Source organism: Nerophis ophidion, linkage group LG05 (assembly GCF_033978795.1).
Source record: "Nerophis ophidion isolate RoL-2023_Sa linkage group LG05, RoL_Noph_v1.0, whole genome shotgun sequence".
NCBI classification, from domain to species: Eukaryota; Metazoa; Chordata; class Actinopteri; order Syngnathiformes; family Syngnathidae; genus Nerophis; species Nerophis ophidion.
The window spans coordinates 78,847,192-78,870,908 of NC_084615.1; the positions used below are offsets into that span (position 1 = coordinate 78,847,192).

General features: G+C 39.7%; 1 protein-coding gene across 1 annotated transcript in view; it reads right to left on the reverse strand.

The window, feature by feature from the left end:
- Positions 1 to 2,190: 2,190 nt before the first annotated feature.
- The window catches only part of kiaa1191 (KIAA1191 ortholog), a 33,017-nt gene continuing 11,490 nt past the window's right edge, over positions 2,191 to 23,717 (reverse strand). The window contains exons 5-8 of the mRNA XM_061902101.1: positions 19,752 to 19,882; positions 8,496 to 8,659; positions 8,161 to 8,333; positions 2,191 to 3,147 (exon numbers count right to left, since the gene is read on the reverse strand). Of these exons, the coding sequence (XP_061758085.1) occupies positions 2,942 to 3,147; positions 8,161 to 8,333; positions 8,496 to 8,659; positions 19,752 to 19,882 (674 nt within the window). The 3' untranslated portion in view covers positions 2,191 to 2,941. The remainder of the gene's footprint in view (positions 3,148 to 8,160; positions 8,334 to 8,495; positions 8,660 to 19,751; positions 19,883 to 23,717) is intronic.

A 23,717-nucleotide genomic window follows, 5' to 3' on the forward strand; every position in this document is an offset into this window, starting at 1 on the left:
CCCAGATCGAGGGAGATTATCAGTGGTCTTGTATGTCTTCCATTCTCTGATAATTGCTCCCACAGTTGATTTTTACACCAAGCTGCTGGGGGGGGGGGGGGTTGCCCACATTTGTGGTCCTCTCCAAGGTTCTCATACTCATCATTGTCACCGGCGTCCCACTGGGTGTGAGTTTTCCTTGCCCTTATGTGGGTTCTTCCGAAGATGTCGTAGTTGTTTGTGCAGTCCTCAGACATTTGTGATTTAGGGCTATATAAATAAACATTGATTGATTGAAAAAACATGGCACATTTAATTGTGAAATTTCAACAGCTAAACTTTACTCGAAAATCTACATATTTTTCCTTACAGTGTACGTAAAAATATATAACAAAAATTGTGTAACTGAAGCAATTTAAAATGTATATATTATTCAGTTACAATTGGTCGTAACCGCAATGAAAAAGAGTTTGACCTCCCTGTACTATGCACATGATTTATGGCATTACTTTGTTACACAACTTCATTCGGAAGCAGACTTTGCTCTCATGTTCCTGACACAAGGAGCATAAATGTGAGCATCTGCTGACATCTTCTGGTCAGCGACTGTAATTGAGGCAAGAATGCAGACTTTTCAAAAAGGAAAACATGCAATTAGTCACTCTAAATACATAACTTCATTCTTATCCTTCATTACAGTGTTTGGAAATCCCCTTGAATGTTACATTCTTCTTCGCCTAAATTTGAACAAAAACGCTGGAGTTTAGAGAGGGTGTTTTTAAAAGTTTAAAAAAAATTAGCATGGTTTTGTTTAAAGGCCTACTGAAATGAGATGTTCTTATTTAAACGGGGATAGCAGCTCCATTCTATGTGTCATACTTCATAATTTCGCCATATTGCCATATTTTTGCTGAAAGGATTTAGTAGAAAACATCGACGATAAAGTTCGCAACTTTTGGTCGCTAATAAAAAAAGCAGACGATGTGCGCGTGACGTCACGGGTTGTGGAGCTCCTCACATTGTTTACAATCATGGCCACCAGCAGCTAGAGCCATTCGGACCAAGAAAGCGACAATTTTCCCATTAATTTGAAAGAGGATGAAAGATTCGTGGATGAGGAAAGTTAAAAGGGAATGACTAGAAGAGATAAAAAAAAACGAAAAAAAAAAAAAAACAGGGCAGTGGGAGCGATTCAGATGTTATTTTCCAGAAATATCCTAGTAAATGTTTCTAATAAATGATAAATGGGTTGTACTTGTATAGCGCTTTTCTACCTTTAAAAAGGTACTCAAAGCGCTTTGACACTACTTCCACATTTACCCATTCACACACACATTCACACACTGATGGCGGGAGCTGCCATGCAAGGCGCTAACCAGCACCCATCAGGAGCAAGGGTGAAGTGTCTTGCTCAGGACACAACGGACATGACGAAGTTGGTACCAGGTGGGATTTGAACCAAAACATTTACAAGGATATTTCTGGAAAATCCCTTATCTGCTAATTGTGTTACTAGTGTTTTAGGGACATTATATAGTCATACCTGAAAATCGGAGGGGTGTGGTGACCGCCAGTGTCTCTGAGGGAAGCCGCGGAGGAGCCAAAAAAGTCTCAGCTGCCTTTTTGACAGCTGCAGGAGGAACAACACAAGCTCCGCTCATGTCTACGGTAAGAGCTGACTTATATTATCTCAATTTTCTCACCGAAACCTGCCAGTTGACATGTGGTAGAGAACCATGTTCGCTTGATTGCTCTGTTCCATATTTAAGCTTCACAACAAACAAAGAAACACCGGCTGTGTTTGTGTTGCTACAGCCGGCTGTGATACACAGCTTTCCACCAACATCTTTCTTCTTTGACGTCTCCATTATTAATTGAACAAATTGCAAAAGATTCAGCGACACAGATGTCCAGAATACTGTGTAATTATGCGATAAAAAGAGACTACTTTTAGCCGTGAGTGGTTGCTGGGAGAACATATCTGCTACCACCGGTGACGTCACGTGCACGCGTCATCATTCCGTGACATTTTCAACACCACACTTCGCGGGAAATTTTGAAATTGCAATTTAGTAAACTAAAGTGGCCGTATTGGCATGTGTTGCAATGTTAATATTTCATCATTGATATATAAACTATCAGACTGCGTGCTCGCTAGTAGTGGCTTTCAGTAGGCCTTTAATTTGACATGACGGTGATAAAAAGCAAGCGTATGTTTGGATGTGTATTTATTTACACGTGCGAGTGGGAGGCAGTCCGTGTGCATTTATACAAACGGATCAACATTTTTAAATGAAACCTCCAAATAGTCGTGGATTGTCTCAGGGAAAAAAATACAAATTTGGAAAAAAAAAAACAACCACTGCGATACTTTGACTGTCATATTGAAGTGTATTGTGAGCCTATACAAAAAAAACAACGTAACATTTTAAATATAAATGAGTAATGTCAAGACTACAATCGGCATGAAAAGTTGAAATGTTAATACAAATATTTTTGGGGGTAAACAGGCTGGCAACAGAAAAAAAAGCAGTATGTTCGGGGGGGGTATTCTGCAAAGGAAACAACATAACACTACACTGTACGAGTCTTCATGCTAACATAACTACAGGTCTGTGGCGTCTTACCAAAATACAAAAAAATAATTTGAGAGGATGTGCTATAACAAGAAGAGCTGTGAGCGGACCAAGACAACTTTCGTCTAATTCCAAGAGTAATAGTAATATCTGAACATTGGTGCAGCAGTTACTAAAAGTAATAATATGCATCATACACTTTTTGCAATTAACAAAACATTTTCCACATATTTGGACCTATGAGATGGAAGAGGTTTGAAACAAGATTGCAGTCAACTGGAAGAAGTAAGAGTGCATATTCAGCACTTCTGGATAGGTAAGCCAAGACTAAAAGGTGGGTGGTCTACAGAGGGGACAGAGCAGACCGGCCGCGAGATTGCGTGTGCTCAGAAACTTGAAGGTGTTAAGACGTTCATGTCCCGGGGTTTGAGTTTGTGTGGCCGCTGGGCCGCCTGACTGGCGTCCAAGTCGGAAATTTCAATCTTGGGGGGCATGAAGCTTGTCGTGTCCCCCACTTTCAGGGTGTCATGGGGGCCGGTGCCTGCAATGGTGGAGGACTTGTGCAAGCCAAAGTAGGACTGTAGTGAAAAGCCTACAGGGAAGGAAGTCGGAATTATTAAAACACAAGGCTTAGATGACCTGGAGCACATTTATCATTTTACAAACCCCGTTTCCATATGAGTTGGGAAATTGTGTTAGATGTAAATATAAACAGAATACAATGATTTGCAAATCCTTTTCAAGCCATATTCAGTTGAATATGCAACAAAGACAACATATTTGATGTTCGAACTGATAAACATTTTTTTATTTTTGCAAATAATCATTAACTTCAGAATTTGATGCCAGCAACACGTGACAAAGAAAAGAATAGAGTTTTATTGTCATTATTGCAATGAACAGGTTCAAAGAACAAAGAAATTGGAGCAGATCCTCCTAAGGTGCATATACAATATGCTAATATAAATAGTAAAAAAAGATAGAGATGAGAGATGTATCTATGTATATGTATATATATCCAGAAGTTGGGAAAGGTGGCAATAAATACTGATAAAGTTGAGGAATGCTCATCAAACACTTATATGGAACATCCCACAGGTGTGCAGGCTAATTGGGAACAGGTGGGTGCTATGATTGGGTATAAAAGCAGCTTCCATGAAATGCTAAGTAATTCACAAACAAGGATGGGGCGAGGGTCACCAATTTGTAAGCAAATTGTCGAACAGTTTTAGAACAACATTTCTCAACGAGCTATTGCAAGGAATTTAGGGATTTTACCATCTATGGTCCGTAAAATCATCAAAAAGTTCAGAGAATCTGGAGAAATCACTGCACGTAAGCAATATTACAAACTTTTGATCCCTCAGGCGGTACTGCATCAAAAACCGACAACAGTGTGTAAAGGATATCACCACATGGTCTCAGGAACACTTTGTAAAACCACTGTCAGTAACTACAGCTGGTCGCTACATCTGTAAGTGAAAGTTAAAACTCTACTATGCAAAGCCAAACCCATTTATCAACAATATCCTGAAACGCTGCCGGCTTGGCTGGGCCCGAGCTCACCTAAGATGGACTGATGCAAAGTGGAAAGGTGTTCTGTGGTCTGACGAGGCCACATTTCAAATTATATTTGGAAACATAACAAAGAGGAAAATAACCATTCGGATTGTTATAGGCACAAAGTTAAAAAAGCCAGCATCTGTGATGGTATGGGGGTGTATTAGTGCCCAAGGCATGGGTAACTTACACATCTGTGAAGGCACCATTAATGCTGAAAGGTACATACAGGTTTTGGAGCAACATATGTTGTTATCCAAGCAACGTTATCATGGACGCCCTTGCTTATTTCAGCAAGACATGTGTTACAACAGCGTGGCTTCGTAAAAAAGGAGTGTGGGCACTTTCCTGAACCGCCTGCAGTCCAGACCTGTCTTCCATCAAAAATGTGTGGCACATTATGAAGCATAAAATATGACAGCGGAGACCCCGGACTGTTAAACGGTTGAAGTTCTACATAAAACAAGAATGGGAAAGAATTTCACTTTCAAAGCTTCAACAATTAGTTTCCTCAGTTTCCAAATGTTTATTAGAGTTTTGTTAAAAGAAAAGGTGATGTAACACAGTGGTGAACATGCCCTTTCCCAACTACTTTGGCACATGTTGCAGCCATGAAATTCTAAGTTAATTATTATTTGCAAAAAAAAAATTAAGTTTATGAGTTTGAACATCAAATATCTTGTCTTTGTAGTGCATTCAACTGAATGTGGGTTGAAAAGGATTTGCAAATCATTGTATTCTGTTTATATTTACATCTAACACAATTTCCCAACTTATATGGAAACGAGGTTTGTACCATAAGGGGGTTTTGTTTTAACATTGCTCGATATCAATCTGGGTGTTCTCTGAATGTGAATATTCTTCTGTTTTTTTTCTTTCTCTCGACATTCGGTGAAAAATCAATACTTTGAATAAGTCATTGAACTATGCGGTGCAACTTTTCACTACAGTAAATTTAATGGTAAATGGGTTATACTTTTATAGTGCTTTTCTACCTTCAAAGTACTCAAAGCGCTTTGACATTATTTCCACATTCACCCATTTAAACACTGAGGGCGGGAGCTGCCATGCAAGGCCCTAACCACGACCCATCAGGAGCAATGGTGAAGTGTCTTGCTCAAGGACACACGGACCGTGACAAAGTCGGTAGAAGGTAGGGATTGAACCAGGAACCCTCAGGTTGCTGGCACGGCCACTTTCCCAACGCCGTACATTTCGTGAGACGCACTGAGCCGAAATTAGAAGGTACCAGGGATAGAAAACGGTGATGACCATAAAACCGCTAAGAAGTAACTTTAAGGGTATTATGTCTATGGTTCACAATCATGAGAAACAAGAAAATATCATGCATCTGACTTGTACATAAAAGTCCTCTCACAATGGAGTCAATGGGAGATCCTCTAATGTTAATGAATATTAAACCAAGTATTAGTGATATTGTTATTATAAACGCCAACGCTGGCAAAGTATTTTTAGTGGCGCATTGTCGGAGCGCCAACTAGCTGCTGAGCTGCTTTGTCGGCTTGAAGCTGGTGAAAGTTTATTCTCCATCTTAATTACCGGTAATGTCTCTTACTTTGATAGTAGAAGGATGAGGACATGATCGGACAAGTTGGTCAACTTTGACAGCCAACTTATACCCGGGAAAAAGGCGAGAAAGACACAAAAAGACGCTTGGTTCCACCCCCTTTTTTCTTTGTGAGGATTATGAGTCTTTCATCAAAACAAGTATAAATGAACATCCTGACAGTCGACACCCCAGTGACAGCAGACATTGTACAGTAAGTGATGTTTTATTATGTTTGTTGTCTCTCGTGATGTCTGCAGTGAGTAATAATCAGTGATTTTGTAGAAAAAAAAATGCGAACGTTGTGATGCGTTTGTAAAAATAATGCACCTCTGTATGCTTAAAATGATCAAAATATGTACCGTATATTCGGCAGGTGCAACTTGTACTACGGAGCGACTTATACTCCGAAAAATATGGTAAATACTACATGTTAACATGTGCCTGTTACTACATTACTTATATACTTACTGTACAGCCTGTATATAAAACATTGAAGGACGTTTTTGGATTCAGCTGTAAGCAGATTTTTGGTCGAATTTATTTGGAATGTGTAACAAAAAAAGAAACATGTGCTTTTGACTTACCTATGGATTGTGAACCACAGGCAAAACTCCAAAAAAGTGTGGTTCCCTTTAATACTCTACATTTCACCTGGCTGCTTAAAACGATATGGCAAAAGTGGAAATAAAGACAGTAATATTAAAAAAAAAAAAAAAAGTCTGCTATGTTTACTTTTAAGGTGAAGACAATCACATCCAGCTGCATGATAAATCGACATTGCGGTTTTAATTAATGCAGGATAATTGGGGAATGGCATGGCGCGGTTGGGAGAGTGGCTGTGCCAGCAACCTGAGGGTTCCTGGTTCAATCCCCACCTTCTACCATTCTAGTCACGTCCGTTGTGTCCTTGAGCAATACACTTCACCCTTGCTCCTTATGGGTCCTGGTTAGCGCCTTGCATGGCAGTTCTGGAAGTAGGGTCAAAGCGCTTTGAGTTCCTTAAAAAGGAAGAAAAGCGCTATAAAAGTATAACCCATTTACCATTTGGTGCGATTACGCAACCGCAAGAGTAATTTGACAAATGTACGGTTTCCTTGAGTGTCTAGAAAGGCGCCGAGAAATAAAATGTTTTTATTATTAATAAAAGTCATTTGAGTGACAAGAAATGTTCGCCAATCGGAATCGTTGAGCCTAGCTTTCCTTTCCTCGCTTCAAACATGGAGAAAGAAGTCTCACTCTATTCATATTTCTCTCAGCCTGAGCGTGTTTATTTAACAGTAGTATTAACTGAACGCAGTGAGCTTTCTTTTTTTTTGTCATTTACAATCTTTGTTTCGGTGAGCGGGGACCGACTCAGTGCTATCAAAGCACGGAGAGCCTCCCGATTTGCCAGTGAGAGGTTCCGCAAAGTAACAAAACTTATGAAGGAAAAAAACTAAAGATTACGAAGCCAAATGTCTCATTGTGGGAATATTTCAGCTTCCAATCGGACGGCAATATGAGCCCATTATCCAGTGAGAATGCCGCGATAACATGGTAACAAAAAAACAAAAAAAAAGACAACATCCAAACTAGATTTTCAAAATGGGAAAAAAACCCACATTAGGCTACGTTTTTGCTTACATAAATTAGACCCTTTAATGCTTTTGTCGGTTTATAGAAAAGTTATTAACTCCAATTACAGTACAATGGTAAACAATTCTACAGTAATACAAAATCAAAGTTGATATCTTTTTAAACGGTTACCTGCATTAATATTATATATTATGATTAAATTACATTAATAACTCTGTATATTTTTGAAGGATTATTTCTTCAGTTTAAGAGCACGATGTAGACATAATCTCTGAGTCCGTCTGTATAAAACTATTTTTAATGTTGCGTTCTAATATGTGGCACCTTGAGGCAAGAATACGTTGATTGACAGTCTAAAAGAAACATGTCTTCCTTAGCTCATTATTTTCGCAGTTCTTTGCATTTATGTGTATAAAATATATAATCACAATTTTGGAAAGAAAAATCACAATTAAGTTTTTTTCTTTAAAATCCTGCAGGTCTAGTCTACATGCATCAACTCCTTTGTCCCACACGCCATTAGACTGTACAACAACTCTCTTGGGGGGAGAGGGGAGTTACTAGGATGACAGGGGATGCAAAACAATAATAGTGCAATACTTTTTCATAACATGGTCACTACTGCCTAGTTTCTCTTGTTATATTCTTATTTTACTGTTATATTTGTATTCTCATTGTTGCTTTTTATTCTTATTGTAATATTTTTCTATTTTGTTTGTATTCATACCCCCATTATTTACTTTTTAAATTCCATCTCAATTCTGTACACTGCTGCTGGAATTTTAATTTTCCTGAGGGAACTCTCCTGAAGGAATCAATAAAGAACTAACTATCTATCTATCTATCGATCCATCGATCAAAACCTCCTACTTCCTTAAAACTGAGGATTGAGTGCCTCACCTGTGCCAGTGTCAGACCCTGGGTGAGTGGGGGACTTCTGTACCACAGAGCGAGTTCCAAAAAAGCTCCACCTGTCCTCTCCTCCCTGGTTTCCTCCCATGTCTGATGTGTAGTTGGGACAGTTACTCTCGAGCGGGGCGAGGAAAGGTGCAGGACTCCGCTGGAACCAGCTCCTAGAGCCCCGCCAAAGACGCGGCGTGAGTTGTGAGCACGCGGCTCTTAGGCCAGCTGGCGAATATCATGGCTGATGCCGAGCACCAGTTTTAGACACGAAGCATGTGGGGCATCGACGGGACACAATGTGAACAACTTGGACGTGGATGGCTGCGGCCTACCTGCGACTCACAGCAGGTGATGCAAGGGGACTGACGCAGGGGGTGACAGATGGCGTGACAGAAGGGGTGACAGAGGGAGTGACGCAGGGGGTGCCACTTGGGGTGGATTGTGCCGATGTTGTAAGCCTGTCGTCCTTGAAGTCCCCGATTGACATTCTCAACTTCTGCAAAACAGCAAAGCAAGAACAAATCGTAACAAATCCCACAATGTTCACTACACTACTAAACTGTCTTAACTATTGCTAAGTGTTTGTAAAATGTTGAGCATGTAATATTAGAGGACATGTAGTAAATGGTGATTCATATTGCCTGTGACTAAATAAAACACAGGTCAGGGCCAACTCACTGCTGTTGAAATGAAAAGGTAAATATGACCACAGCAAGTTTTGAGTTTGCAGTAAATGCTGGAATTTGGTGTCGAAATTTGGCAAGAGGAAAATTACCATATAGGGACGTATAGACAAATATATATTATGGTCTACGAGTCGCCTGATCACATTTGAATTAATAGACCGCCAGGAATGGTCATGTTCATGGTTTTATTCATAATAATTGCAGTTGAATAAACCCAAACAGTCCTTGATAAAAATATTTTTTACAATGAATGTTGTGTTTACAGGACATCTTGCACTTCAGATCTGTTGATTGTTCACTCCGGTTATGTAATTTGTGTCGTACAGTAAAACTATTTGTTTGTCAGTAATTTGTTTTTGTTCAAATGTTATTTACTATAATAGATTTTAAGATTGAGTTCAGATCAAGTCACGGACACAACGTTAGCCTAAGAGACGAGTCAACTATTAAAATAATGGTTAGTTACTAGAGATGTCCGATAATGGCTTTTTTGCCAATATCCGATATTGTCCAACTCTTAATTACCGATTCCGATATCAACCGATATATATGCAGTCATGGAATTAACACATTATTATGCCGAATTTTGTTGTAATGCCCCACTGGATGCATTGAACAATGTTACAAGGTTTTCCAAAATAAATCAACTCAAGTTATGGAAAGAAAATGCCAACCTGAGTCAAAATAATAGTCAGCAGTGTGTTTTAAACTTGCAGATAAGCAAACTGAAGTGCGTCAGTGTTCCTTGGGGCCAATCATTTGTCCTGCGAGGTGGGCGGAATGTTGACAGTTATGATAAGGCATGTTAACTTTGAAAAATACCGTCAACACAGAGTTAGAACGTCATGCAAAATGTCTAGTAATGCCTGAAATAATGTATCTTTGTAAGTTTTACTAGAAAAAAATATGTTTTGTAAGGTTTGAAATGACAATAATTACTTTTTTTTACTCAACATGACAGTATAACTGTCATACTAAATATGAAAGTGATATAAACATAACTCCAAAACCAAACATGCAACATGTCTAAAAATGCCTGGAATAATGTATCTATGTGAGTTTTACTAGAAAAAAAAATATTTTGTAAGGTTTGCAAAGACTAACATATTTTTTACTCAACATTCCCTCTGGGTACTCGGGCTTCCTCTCACCTCCAAAGACATGCACCTGGTGATAGGTTGATTGGCAACACTAAATGGTCCCTAGTGTGGGAATGTGAGTGTGAATGTTGTCTGTCTATCTGTGTTGGCCCTGTGATGAGGTGACGACTTGTCCAGGGTGTACCCGCCTTCCGCCCGAATGCAGTTGAGATAAGTTCCAGCAATCCTCAACCCCAAAAGGGACAAGCAGTAGAAAATGGATGGATAACAGTATAACTGTCATACTAAATATGAAAGTTATATAAACATAACTTCAAAACCAAACATGCAATATGTCTAATAATGCCTGGGATAATGTATCTTTGTGAGTTTTACTAGAAAAATGATCTTTTTGTAAGGTTTGCAAAGACAAAAAATAGTTTTCTACTAAATATTAAATATATTTACACATAACTCCAAAACCAAAGATGCAAAATGTCTAGTAATGCCTGGAATAATATCTGTGAGTTTTACTAGAAAAAAAAAACATTTTCTAAGGTTTGCAATGACAAAAAATAGTTTTTACTCAACATGACAGTATAACTGTCATACTAAATATAAAAATTATATGAACATAACTCCAAAACCAAACACGCAATATGTCTAAAAATGCCTGTAATAATGTATGTATGTGAGTTGTACTAGAATCAGGTGTTTTTATAAGGTTTGCAGATACAAAAAAAATGTTTTTTTACTCAATATGACAGTTATTAAAACATAACTCCCAAACCAAACATGCGAAATGGCTATTGTCACTGACATGGAACAGCATAACTAATAGCATAACTATTTCTATTGGTATTCGTAATGCTCCATTTGTAGTGTAAATGCTCATTGTCATTTCTGTATTATTTATTTCGCCAAATGCTTCTTTGCTATCATTTTTACTATCATATTTGTACAAATCATATGTGCTGATGTTGTTCTATTGTTGTTGTTGTTGTGTTTGCTGCTTTTGTTTTTGTGTCTCTGTCTAATCCCCCTCTGTCTTCCTTTTTTCCTTTTTCTATCCCCTCCTGCACCAAATGATAATATAAATAATGTAATAAAGTCAAATACAAAGCAGGCATCAAGAGAAGTATCCTACTTTTCTCTTTTGTAAAGTAAATCTGAACAGGCGATATGGGCATCTACATCAACTATATCAGATCTTGGCAAATTAAGGCGGCCCGTTAAGCTTTTCAATCTGGCCCGCAGGACATTCCCCAAATTTTTTTTAGATCTTTACAATGGAAAGCGGAGCTGCCATTAGTGGCCTAGTGGATAGAGTGTCCGCCCTGAGATCGGTAGGTCGAGAGTTCAAATCTCGGCCGAGTCATACCAAAGAATATAAAAATGGGACCCATTACCTCCCTGCTTGGCATTAAGGGTTGGAATTGGGCGTCAGGGCTGCTGCCCACTGCTCCCCTCACCTCCCAGGGGTAGATCCAGGGTGATGGGTCGAATGCAGAGAATAATTTCGCCATGTCTAGTATGTGTGTGACAATCATTGGTACTTTAACTTTTAACTTTAAGTGCAGTGATATTTTCTAATGATCGTAAGTCTTGAACTATACAAAGTATTTCAATGGTTGAATTCTGCGCTTATGGATGATATATACCAGTTACAATGGTAATCTAATTAGTTACTATGATATATCAGATATATCAAATTGTAAGTGGGTTCATTTTGTATGCTTCGCGTTCCTATTTCACTGTTTGTTGCATTTTCGTTGCGTTTCAATTTAATGTAAAATATGTCCATCGAAAGGAGGTGTGACTTTAATATTTTGTCAATATTCAGTTTTTTATCGTTCGTAGAAAAGTTTAAAATTCCATTATGTTTTTTAAGGCGGTGTGTCATAACGTTTTTAGCATTCAATCAGACATTATTGTGAGGTTTTGTATAAGTGTTCTTAAAAATAGATATATCGGCCCCCAGACACATTTTTTTTCTCTAAATGTGGCCCCCCGAGTCAAAATAATTGTCCAGGCCTGAACTATATGATTTGCTTACCTGAGAAGCTGGACAGGACACACAAATAAATAAATAAATAAGGAATAGCATAACTTCTAGGGCTGCGAATCTTTGGGTGTCCCATGAGTGGATTCAATATCGATTCTTGGGGTCGCGATTCAATTATATATCGATTTTTTTCGATTCAACGCAAATTCTCGATTAAAAAATTATATTTTTCCGATTCAAAATTCATTCAATACATAGGATTTCAGCAAGATCTACCCCAGTCTGCTGACATGCTAGCAGAGTAGTAGATTAAAAAAAAAAAAAAAGCTTTTATAATAATTGTAAAGGACAATGTTTTATCAACTGATTGCAATAATGTAAATTTGTTTTCACTATTAAATGAACCAAAAATATGACTTATTTTGTCTGTGAAAACATTGGACACAGTGTGTTGTCCAGCTTATGAGATGCGATGCAAGTGTAGGCCACTGTGACACTATTGTTCTTTTTTTTTATTTTTACAAATGTCTAATGATAATGTCAATGAGGGATTTTTAATCACTGCTATGCTGAAATTATAACTAATATTGATACTGTTGTTGATAACATTTTTTTTTCCCACTACTTTTGGTTTGTTCTGTGTGGTGTTTGTGTCTTCTCTCAATTGCTGTTTATTGCAATTCTGAGTGTTGCTGGGTCAGGTTTGGTTTTGGAATTGGATTGCATTGTTATGGTATTGCTGGGTAGTGGTTTGTTGGATTGATAAAAAATAAACATTTAACAAAATTCCTCCCACCTCCAAAGACATGCACCTGGGGATAGGTTGACTGGCAACACTAAAATTGACCCTAGTGTGTGAATGTGAGTGTGAATGTTGTCTGTCTATCTGTGTTGGCCCTGCGATGAGATGGCGACTTGTCCAGGGTGTACCCTGCCTTCCGCCCGATTGTAGCTGAGATAGGCGCCAGCGCCCCGCGACCCCGAAAGGGAATAAGCGGTAGAAAATGGATGGATAATAAATAAATGGGTTGTACTTGTATAGCGCTTTTCTACCTTCAAGGTACTCAAAGCGCTTTGACACTACTTCCACATTTACCCATTCACACACTGATGGAGGGAGCTGCCATGCAAGGCGCCAACCAGCACCCATCAGGAGCAAGGGTGAAGTGTCTTGCTCAGGACACAACGGACGTGACGAGGTTGGTGCTAGGTGGGAATTGAACCACGGCCACTCTCCCCACTGCGCCACGCCGTCCCTATGGATGGTTTGTTCTGTGTGGTGTTTGTGTCTTCTCTCAATTGCCGTTTATTGCAGTTCTGAGTGTTGCCGGGTCAGGTTTGGTTTTGGAATTGGATTGCATTGTTTTGGTATTGCTGTGTAGTGGTTTGTTGGATTGATAAAAAATAAAAATTTAACAAAATTCCTCCCACTTCCAAAGACATGCACCTGGGGATAGGTTGATTGGCACCACTAAATGGTCCCTAGTGTGTGAATGTGAATGTTGTCTGTGTTGGCCCTGTGATGAGGTAGCGACTTGTCCAGGGTGTACGCCGCCTTCCGCCCGATTATAGCTGAGATAGGCGCCAGCGAACCCCAACAGGGAATAAGCGGTAGAAATGGATGGATGGATTTGCTGTGTGGTTTGTTGAATTGATAAAAAAAAAAAAAAATAAGACATGAGAATCGATTCCGAATAGCACAACGTGAGAATCGCGATTCGTATTCGAATGGATTTATCCCACACTCCTAATATTTAGGCTATCAGCGTTTGCCGCATAGCAGCTAGCTGCTTCAGCTAATCACGCCGCGTACAAACTGCGCTCAACTGCCAAAAGTTGTCTCACTCACGTATCAACTATCTTCACAAAACAGCTCCATGGTTGAATGTTCTGCGGCCAACAGCGCGACAAAAAGGCACATTAAGGTGCTTTTGATCGGCTTAGCCTCCATGCTAACGCCGTTGAGCTAACATGCTTCCCCGGGCCGCACTTCCGGTGTCCGCTCGCCTACTAAATACATTTCCCACCTACCTTTTTATGATGACGCTTCTTTGACGTGCCCTGGCGTCAGCTTTCTTTATTTTGTCCATAATTGAAGAATATCAACGACACAAACGCGCACTACGGGGTTGTTGTTTAGCAGACTTGTGACGCGGTGCTGTTTAATAAAGGGCCGGCCCCCAGGTCGTTGCCTAGCAACACTGCTGATACACATGTTACATAATGCAGTGTTTTTCAACCTTTTCTGAGCAAAAGGCACATTTGTTTTCCCCTTAAAAAAAAAAATCCGGAGGCGAACCACCGGCAGAAAACATTAAAAAAAAAAAAAAAAAGAAACTCAACAGCCCATCCATCCATTTTATACCACTTATTCCAGTGGTTCTCCAATGGGGGTACGCGTACCCCTGGGGGTACTTGAAGGTACGCCAAGGGGTACGTGAGATTTTTAAAATATATTCTAAAAATAGCAACAATTCAAAAATCCTTTGTAAATATATTTATTGAATAATAATTCAACACAATATGAATGTAAGTTCATAAACTGTGAAAAGAAATGCAACAATGCAATATTCAGTGATTTTTTTTATGGACATGTTCCATAAATATTGATGTTAAAGATTGCTTTTTTTGTGAAGAAATGTTTAGAATGAAGTTCATTAGGTTGATTGGCAACACTAAATTGAGCCTGGTGTGTGAATGTGAGTGTGAATGTTGTCTTTCTATCTGTGTTGGCCCTGCGATGAGGTGGCCACTTGTCCATGGTGTACACCGCCTTCCGCCCGATTGTAGCTGAGATAGGCGCCAGCGCCCCCCGCGGCCCCAAAAAAAGGGAATAAGCGGTAGAAAATGGATGGATGGATGTTTAGAATGAAGTTGATGAATCAGATGGATCTCTATTACAATCCCAATGTATATACTGTATATATATATATATATATATATATATATATATATATTTATATATATATATCCATCCATCCATTTTCTACCGCTTATTCCCTTTTGGGGTCGCGGGGGGCGCTGGCGCCTATCTCAGCTACAATCGGGCGGAAGGCGGGGTACACCCTGGACAAGTCGCCACCTCATCGCAGGGCCAACACAGAGAGACAGACAACATTCACACTCACATTCACACACTAGGGCCAATTTAGTGTTGCCAATCAACCTATCCCCAGGTGCATGTCTTCGGAAGTGGGAGGAAGCCGGAGTACCCGGAAGGAACCCACGCATTCACGGGGAGAACATGCAAACTCCACACAGAAAGATCCCGAGCCTGGATTTGAACCCAGGACTGCAGGAACTTCTTATTGTGAGGCAGACACACTAACCCCTCTTCCACCGTGAAGCCTATATATATATATATATATATATATATATATATATATATATATATATATATATATATATATATATATATATATATATATATATATATATATATATATATATATATATAAAAATAAAAGAAATACTTGAATTTCAATGTTCAGTTATTTACACATTTACACACGCATAACACTCATCTGCTCATTGTTGAGTTAAGGGTTGACTTGTCCATCCTTGTTTTTCTAACCATATGCATGTACAGTAGATGGCAGTATTGTCCTGTTTAAGAGTGTCACAACATTGCTGTTCACGGCGGACGAACTGCTTTACGATAGACGAAAACGGACTGCTGTTGTTGTGTGTTGTTTTACCGCGCTGGGAGGACGTTAATGAAACTGCCTTACAATAAACCCACATAAGAAACCGAGAACTCGCCCTCGATCATTCTACAGTTATAACGTCATTGCACAACCATTCTCCCGAATGTCTCCCGATTTCCACCCGGACAACAATATTGGAACTGTCTTTAGCGTCCCCTACAGCCTGTTGTGACGTCCGCCTTTCTTCCTTCCTAACAGCGTGCCGGCCAAGTCACATAATATATGTGGCTTTTAAACACACGTAAGTGAATGCAAGGCATACTTGGGCCACAGCCATACAGGTCCCACTGAGGGTGGCCGCATAAACCACTTTAACACTGTTACAAATATGCGCCACACTGTGAACCCACACCAAACAAGAATGACAAACATATTTCGTGTGCAGGTAAAAAAAGATATTTAATGCCTCAACCAAAAATGAACAAAAGGGAAAGAGAAAAGGCAATGGCTATGCAAATCGAAAGTCAAACTAAACTGGCTACAAAGTAAACAGAAACCGAATGCTGGACGACAGCAAAAACTTACGGCGTCCAGAAAGTACATCGTACATGACATGATAATTAACAATGTTCACACAAAGAAGGATAGCAACAACGTAAATAGCCTTGCTTGCTCACACAAAGTAGGTGCATGGAATAGCGCTCAAAGGAAGACATGAAACCAATACAGGAAAACACCAACAAAACAGGAAAGGCCGCCAAAATAACAGTGCAAGACAAGAACTTTGGGGCGGTATAGCTCGGTTGGTAAAGTGGCCGTATCAGCAACTTGAGGGTTCCAGGTTCGATCCGCGCTTCCGACATCCTAGTCACTGCCGTTGTGTCCTTGGGCAAGACACTTTACCCACCTGCTCCCAGTGACACCCACACTGGTTTAAACATAACTTAGATATTGGGTTTCACTATGTAAAGCGCTTTGAGTCCCTAAGAAAAAGTGCTATATAAATATAAACCACTTCACAAGTAAAGCACTACACACAGGAAAACACCAACAAACTGGTGGAGTTGAATTTTTTTTACGTTTTCTGCTGGTGGTGTGAGTCCGGATTTTTCAATGAAAAAAATGTGCCTTGCCTGAAAGAAGGTTGAAAAACTCTGCCATAACCAAGCATGCATCACTGTGCTATTGTCTCAAAGTGGGGCCACTGCCACGTTACGCCGTGACTTATTTGGAGGTTTTTTGGGGTGTTTTCCTGTGTGTAGTGTTTTAGTTCTTGTCTTGCGCTCCTGTTTTGGTGTCTTTTTCTCTTTTTTGGGGGGTATTTTCTTGAATCAGTTTCATGTCTTCCCCACCAGCTTTGTTTTAGCAATCAAGAACATTTAAGTTGTTGCTATCTTTTTTTACGTGGACATTGTTGATTGTCATGTCATGTTCGGATGTACTTTGTGGACGCTGTCTGCTCCACAGTAAGTCTTTGCTGTCGTCCAGCATTCTGGTTTTGTTTACTTTGCTGCCAGTTCAGTTTCAGTTTTGTTCTACATAGCCTTCCCTGAGCTTCAATGCCTTTTCTTAGGGGCACTCACCTTTTGTTTATTTTTGGTTTAGGCATTAGATACCTTTTTACCTGCACACTGTCGCCTGCATATTGTGATCACGACAAACCACCGTCGTCTCACATGACCTGTTCCTGACGTCTACAAAGCAATTAGCTACCGGCTGCCACCTACTGATATGGAAGAGTATTACACGGTTACTCTGCCGAGCTCTAGACAACACCAACACATTATTTGCGGATTATAATTACTGGTTTGCAAAAAAATATTTGTAACCCAAATACAGTTGTGATCAAAATGATTCAACCCCCACACAATTGTGGTGTTTTAGCAAGTTGGACATTTATTCCGTATTTTGTTTATAGTCGTATCAAATTAAGATGCATTAAATAGACAAATGCAACTTGAATTACAACATTATATTTTGTAACATTCCAAACAGTGTCATTTCTCTTAATATCTCATTGACGAAATTATTCAACCCCTTGAAGATCATAACTCTTAAGAACAGAATTTGAAGAAGGTCTTTTAAATCAGGTGTTGAAAACACCTGTTGATGGGATTAGAACCATAACGAGCAACAATTAAACTGATTGACAAAGACTGACGCTCAGCTTCTTGTATTTGCAACATGGTGAAGTCCAGGGAGTGGTCAAAGAAGTCAAGAGAGGAGGTAATTTCTCTTCATAAGAAAGGATTTGGGTATAAGAAAATAGCAAAGACATTACACATTCCAAGAGACACAGTTGGGAGCATAATTTGCAAGTTTAAAGCCAAAGGCACAGTGGAAACACTACCTGGGCGTGGTAGAAAGAGGATGCTGTGTGCGTTCAGTGGTGAAAAACCTCAGAGTAACAGCTGAGGAACTACAACAGGACATTGCAGAGGGGGCAAAGCAGGTTTCGTCCCAGACAATAAGGCGCGCACTACAGCCTCCATGCTAGAACTCCCAGGCGCACCCCACTTCTGACTACCAGGCACAAGAAAAATGGACTCCAGTATGCCAAAAATCATCTGGACAAACCCCAAAGGTTTTGGGAAACTGTTCTATGGAGTGATGAGACAAAAGTGGAACTCTTTGGGCCTATGAATCAACGTTATGTCTGGAGGAGAAAAAATGAAGCTTACAAAGAGAAGAACACCTTTCCTACTGTTAAGCATGGTGGGGGGTCAATCATGCTCTGGGGCTGTTTCTCTGCCTCAAGTACCGGGAATCTCCAGCGCGTTCAAGGCATTATGAATTCTATTTCCTAGCAGGATATATTAGCTGCAAATGTCATGAAGTCAGTGAGGAAGCTGAGGCTTGGGAGACGTTGGAGCTTCCAACAGGACAAGGATCCCAAGCATACCAAGTGTTCCTATGTTGACGAGCACTCATCACTTGTCAACTTCATTCTGGGCCTTAAAGGGGAACTGCACTTTTTTTTTAATTTTACCTTTCAAGAACACATTTTTCTCTGTTTATGCATTGTAATTTGTATTGTACGGCAAGTAGGAGGTAGCTAGCCATGCAGCTAGTGCAAGTATTTTATTGCGCCCACAAAACCCTCTAAAAAAACATCAAAAAATCTGTCCGTCAGTAATAACAGTCCCCAATAACCTGAACCAATTAAAATTGTTATTTGTTTTTTTTATTGTTTAATTAACACGATGAACACTACATATATGTTTATAAGACGCCGGATAACACTCCGGGAGACGTCACTTTTTTGCGCTCACTGTTCCGGTACTTTCCCGGCTATTTTCCGCAGACCGCCGTGTTGCTGTAGGGAGGGAAAGTGGAACGACACGCATTGCGGAAATAACTCCGTGCGTCGGCTGAATACGAATATATTCCACAACCCTAAACATGTCTTTTTCAAAGCCGGAAGTGAAAAGAAAGGTTAGTGATTAGAGAGGCAAATTCCAGGAAAAGTGGGAGATGCAATATTTCTTTGTTGAGCACAGGGTCACCTGACGTGTCTTATTTGCACACATTAAGTTGTGGTGCACGATTCTCATTTTGTTCAGTTATATTTTGATTTTATTTTGTGTTGGATATAAAAATAAAGACATTCAAACATATTTTTTTAAATAAATATTTTCTTGCGGCCCAGCCTCACCCAGACTCTGCATCCAGTGGCCCCCTGGTAAATTGAGTTTGAGACCCCTGATTTAAAGTTTACACGCTTTCTCCTAAAAATCTCTTTCAGTCTTATAGACTCCCATAATAACAGTTATTTTAACGGATTGTAATCCTGATGTATTACTATGCTTTGTTTTATCCATAAAAATCAAATTAATCTAATTCTTGTTGATTGAAAAAAAAAGAATATATTGTTTTGGTGTAATTCCCCCCTTTAACCACCAGATGGTGCCAGAAAACAAAGATTATCAGCGTTATGTGATGAGTTATATATAGCGAGGCAGATTATTTATAAAATAATTGTGTGAACTCAAACTCAACCAAGTCCTGCCGGCTTTCTTTCTCATTTTAGCTCAGTAGACACTGTAAAAAATAATCGTTTTTGTCTACTGTATGAAAATCAATATTGTCATGACCTGTTCAAAGCTGTAATTAATCCACAATGACTCATCCGGGTCCTCATCTTATCTGCTGTTAAATTGATGATACTCACAGGTTGTGTGTTATCAGCAGCCAGACGGTGAAAGTGTGTCTCCTCAGCAGAGAGGCCCTTGTGCGGCGTATAGCCAGCGTCAGTCAAGCCTGCCTGGTGCTCGAACCTCTGGAGGCTCTCTTGGGTCCGCTCTGTGTGAAAATACAGCTTGTTTCAATTGCATGTATGCGTTATCAGTAGAGTCGTCCGATAATATCGGACTGCGGATATTATCGGCTTGCTGAAATGCCAGCATCCATTCACATGCTGCTAAGCAGCAGGGAATGCAAGCGGGCCCATATTATTATTATTATCGGCACAATCTTCTAAGTACAGTGGCTTCTAAAGTCCAGGGCAGAGATAGCAGGCCCATCAAAATTTCCGAGGGAATTTTCTAGTTATAATTATTATGCAGATGACTGCCAAATGTACTAGCCAATCTCCAAAATGGACCATACCTCATTTTCTAGTCATGATTATTATTATTATTATTATTATTATTGATTTGCACGTTTCTCTTACGTCTACTACGAGAAGAACCGGCCAACAAACCCCCACATATGTTATACCGTCGGAAAGGTGTTAGCATGGTAACACATGCTACCATTAAAGTGCAAGCTTTTTCAGCTAATTTTTACACTTTTGAGTCATGTAACTCGGTATATGAAACATGCTGACTGTTATCATGCTATCGTTAGCACACATGCTAATGGCTAGCATTTTTATGTACACGTTTCCTGTTTTAGGCTAGCTCTGTGGCTTGTTTTGTACAGTTAAACCTAAAACTCACAGAATCAGACACTCGGCGCCATCTTTTAAGTACGATGGCTTTCGACGACCCCTAACCAGAGGTCCAGGACACATATAGCAGGCCCATCAACATTTCCGCGGGAATTTTCTAGTTATAATTATTATGCAGATGACTGCCAAATGTACTTGCCAATCTCCAAAATGGACCATATCCCATTTTCTAGTTATTGTTATTATTATTATTGCTTCACACGTTTCTCTTACGTCTACTACGAGACGAACCGGCCAACAAACCCCCACATATGTTATACCGTCAGAAAGGTGTTAGCATGTTAACTCATGCTACTATTAAAGTGAGAGCTTTTTCAGCTAATTTTACAACTTTGAGTTATATAACTTGGTATATAAAACATGCTGACTGTTATCATGCTATCGTTAGCACACATGCTAATGGCTAGCATTTTTATGTACACGTTTACTGTTTTAGGCTAGCTTGTGGCTTGTTTTGTACAGTTACACCTAAAACTCACAGATTCAGACACTCGGCGCCATCTTCTGAGTACGACGACCCCCGATCAGAGGTCCAGGGCACAGATAATGCCATCCAAATTTCTGAGGGAATTTTCTGGTTATAAATATTATGCAAATGACTGCCAAATATACCTGCCAATCTCCAAAATGGACCACACCCCATATTCTAGTTATTATTATTATTATTGTTTCACACGTTTCTCTTACGTCTACTATGAGACGAACCGGCCAACAAACCCCCACATATGTTATACCGTCGGAAAGGTGTTAGCATGGTAACTCATGCTACCATTAAAGTGCAAGCTTTTTCAGCTAATTTTTACACTTTTGAGTCATGTAACTCGGTATATGAAACATGCTGACTGTTATCATGCTATCGTTAACACACATGCTAAATGTTAGCATTTTTATGTACACGTTTACTGTTTTAGGCTAGCTCTGTGGCTTGTTTTGTACAGTTAAACCTAAAACTCACAGATTCAAACACTCGGCGCCATCTTCTGAGTACGACGACCCCCGATCAGAGGTCCGGGGCACGGATAGCAGGCCCATCAACATTTCCGCGGGAATTTTCTAGTTATAATTATTATGCATATGACTGCCAAATGTACTTGCCAATCTCCAAAATGGACCATATCCCATTTTCTAGTTATTGTTATTATTATTATTGTTTCACACGTTTCTCTTACGTCTACTACGAGACAAACCGGCCAACGAACCCCCACATATGTTATACCGTCGGAAAGGTGTTAGCATGGTAACGCATGCTACCATTAAAGTGAGAGCTTTTTCAGCTAATTTTACACTTTTGAGTCATGTAACTCGGTATATAAAACATGCTGACTGTTATCATGCTATCGTTAGCACACATGCTAAAGGTTAGCATTTTTATGTACAAGTTTACGTTTTTAGGCTAGCTCTGTGGCTTGTTTTGTACAGTTAAACCTAAAACTCACAGATTCAGACACTCGGCGCCATCTTCTGAGTACGACGACCCCCGACCAGAGGTCCGGGGCACAGATAGCAGGCCAATCAACATTTCCGCGGGAATTTTCTAGTTATAATTATTATGCATGTGACTGCCAAATGTACTTGCCAATCTCCAAAATGGACAATATCCCATTTTCTAGTTATTAATATTATTATTATTGTTTCACACGTTTCTCTTACGTCTACTACGAGACGAACCAGCCAACAAACCCCCACATATGTTATACCGTTGGAAAGGTGTCAGCATGTTAACTCATGCTACTATTAAAGTGCGAGCGTTTTCAGCTAATTTTACAGTTTTGAGTCATGTAACTCGGTATATGAAACATGCTGACTGTTATCATGCTATCGTTAGCACACATGCTAAGTTTTAGCATTTTTATGTAAACATGCTACTGTTTTAGGGTAGCTCTGGGGCTCATTTTGTACAGTTCCACCTAAAACTCACATATTCAGACTCTCGGCACCATATTCTGAGTATGATGGCTTCCAGAGGTCCAGGGCACAGATAAGCAGGCCCATCAAAATTTCTGAGGGAATTTTCTGGTTATAAATATTATGCAAATGACTGCCAAATATACCTACCAATCTCTAAAATGGACCACACCCCATTTTCTAGTTATTGTTATTATTATTATTGTTTCGCATGTTTCTCTTACGTCTACTACGAGACGAACCAGCCAACGAACCCCCACATATGTTATACCGTCGGAAAGGTGTTAGCATGGTAACACATGCTACCGTTAAAGTGCAAGCTTTTTCAGCTAATTTTACACCTCTGAGTTATATAACTTGGTATATGAAACATGCTGACTGTTATCATGCTATCGTTAGCACACATGCTAAATGTTAGCATTTTTATGTACACGTTTACTGTTTTAGGCTAGCTCTGTGGCTTGTTTTGTACAGTTAAACCTAAAACTCACAGATTCAAACACTCGGCGCCATCTTCTGAGTACGACGACCCCCGACCAGAGGTCCGGGCACAGATAACAGGCCCATCAACATTTCCGCGGGAATTTTCTAGTTATAATTATTATGCATATGACTGCCAAATGTACTTGCCAATCTCCAAAATGGACCATATCCCATTTTCTAGTTATTGTTATTATTATTATTGTTTCACACGTTTCTCTTACGTCTACTACGAGACGAACCAGCCAACAAACCCCCACATATGTTATACCGTCGGAAAGGTGTTAGCATGGTAACGCATGCAAACATTAAAGTGAGAGCTTTTTCAGCTCATGTTACATCTTTGAGTCATGTAACTCGGTATATGAAACATGCTGACTGTTATCATGCTATCGTTAGCACACATGCTAAAGGTTAGCATTTTTATGTACATGTTTACTGTTTTAGGCTAGCTCTGTGGCTGGTTTTGTACAGTTAAACCTAAAACTCACAGATTCAGACACTCTGAGCCATCTTCTGAGTACGACAACCCCGACCAGAGGTCCGGGGCACGGATAGCAGGCCCATCAACATTTCCGCGGGAATTTTTTAGTTATAATTATTATGCATATGACTGCCAAATGTACTTGCCAATCTCCAAAATGGACAATATCCCATTTTCTAGTTATTGTTATTATTATTATTGTTTCACACGTTTCTCTTACGTCTACTATGAGACGAACCGGCCAACAAACCCCCACATATGTTATACCGTCGGAAAGGTGTTAGCATGGTAACGCATGCCACCATTAAAGTGCGAGC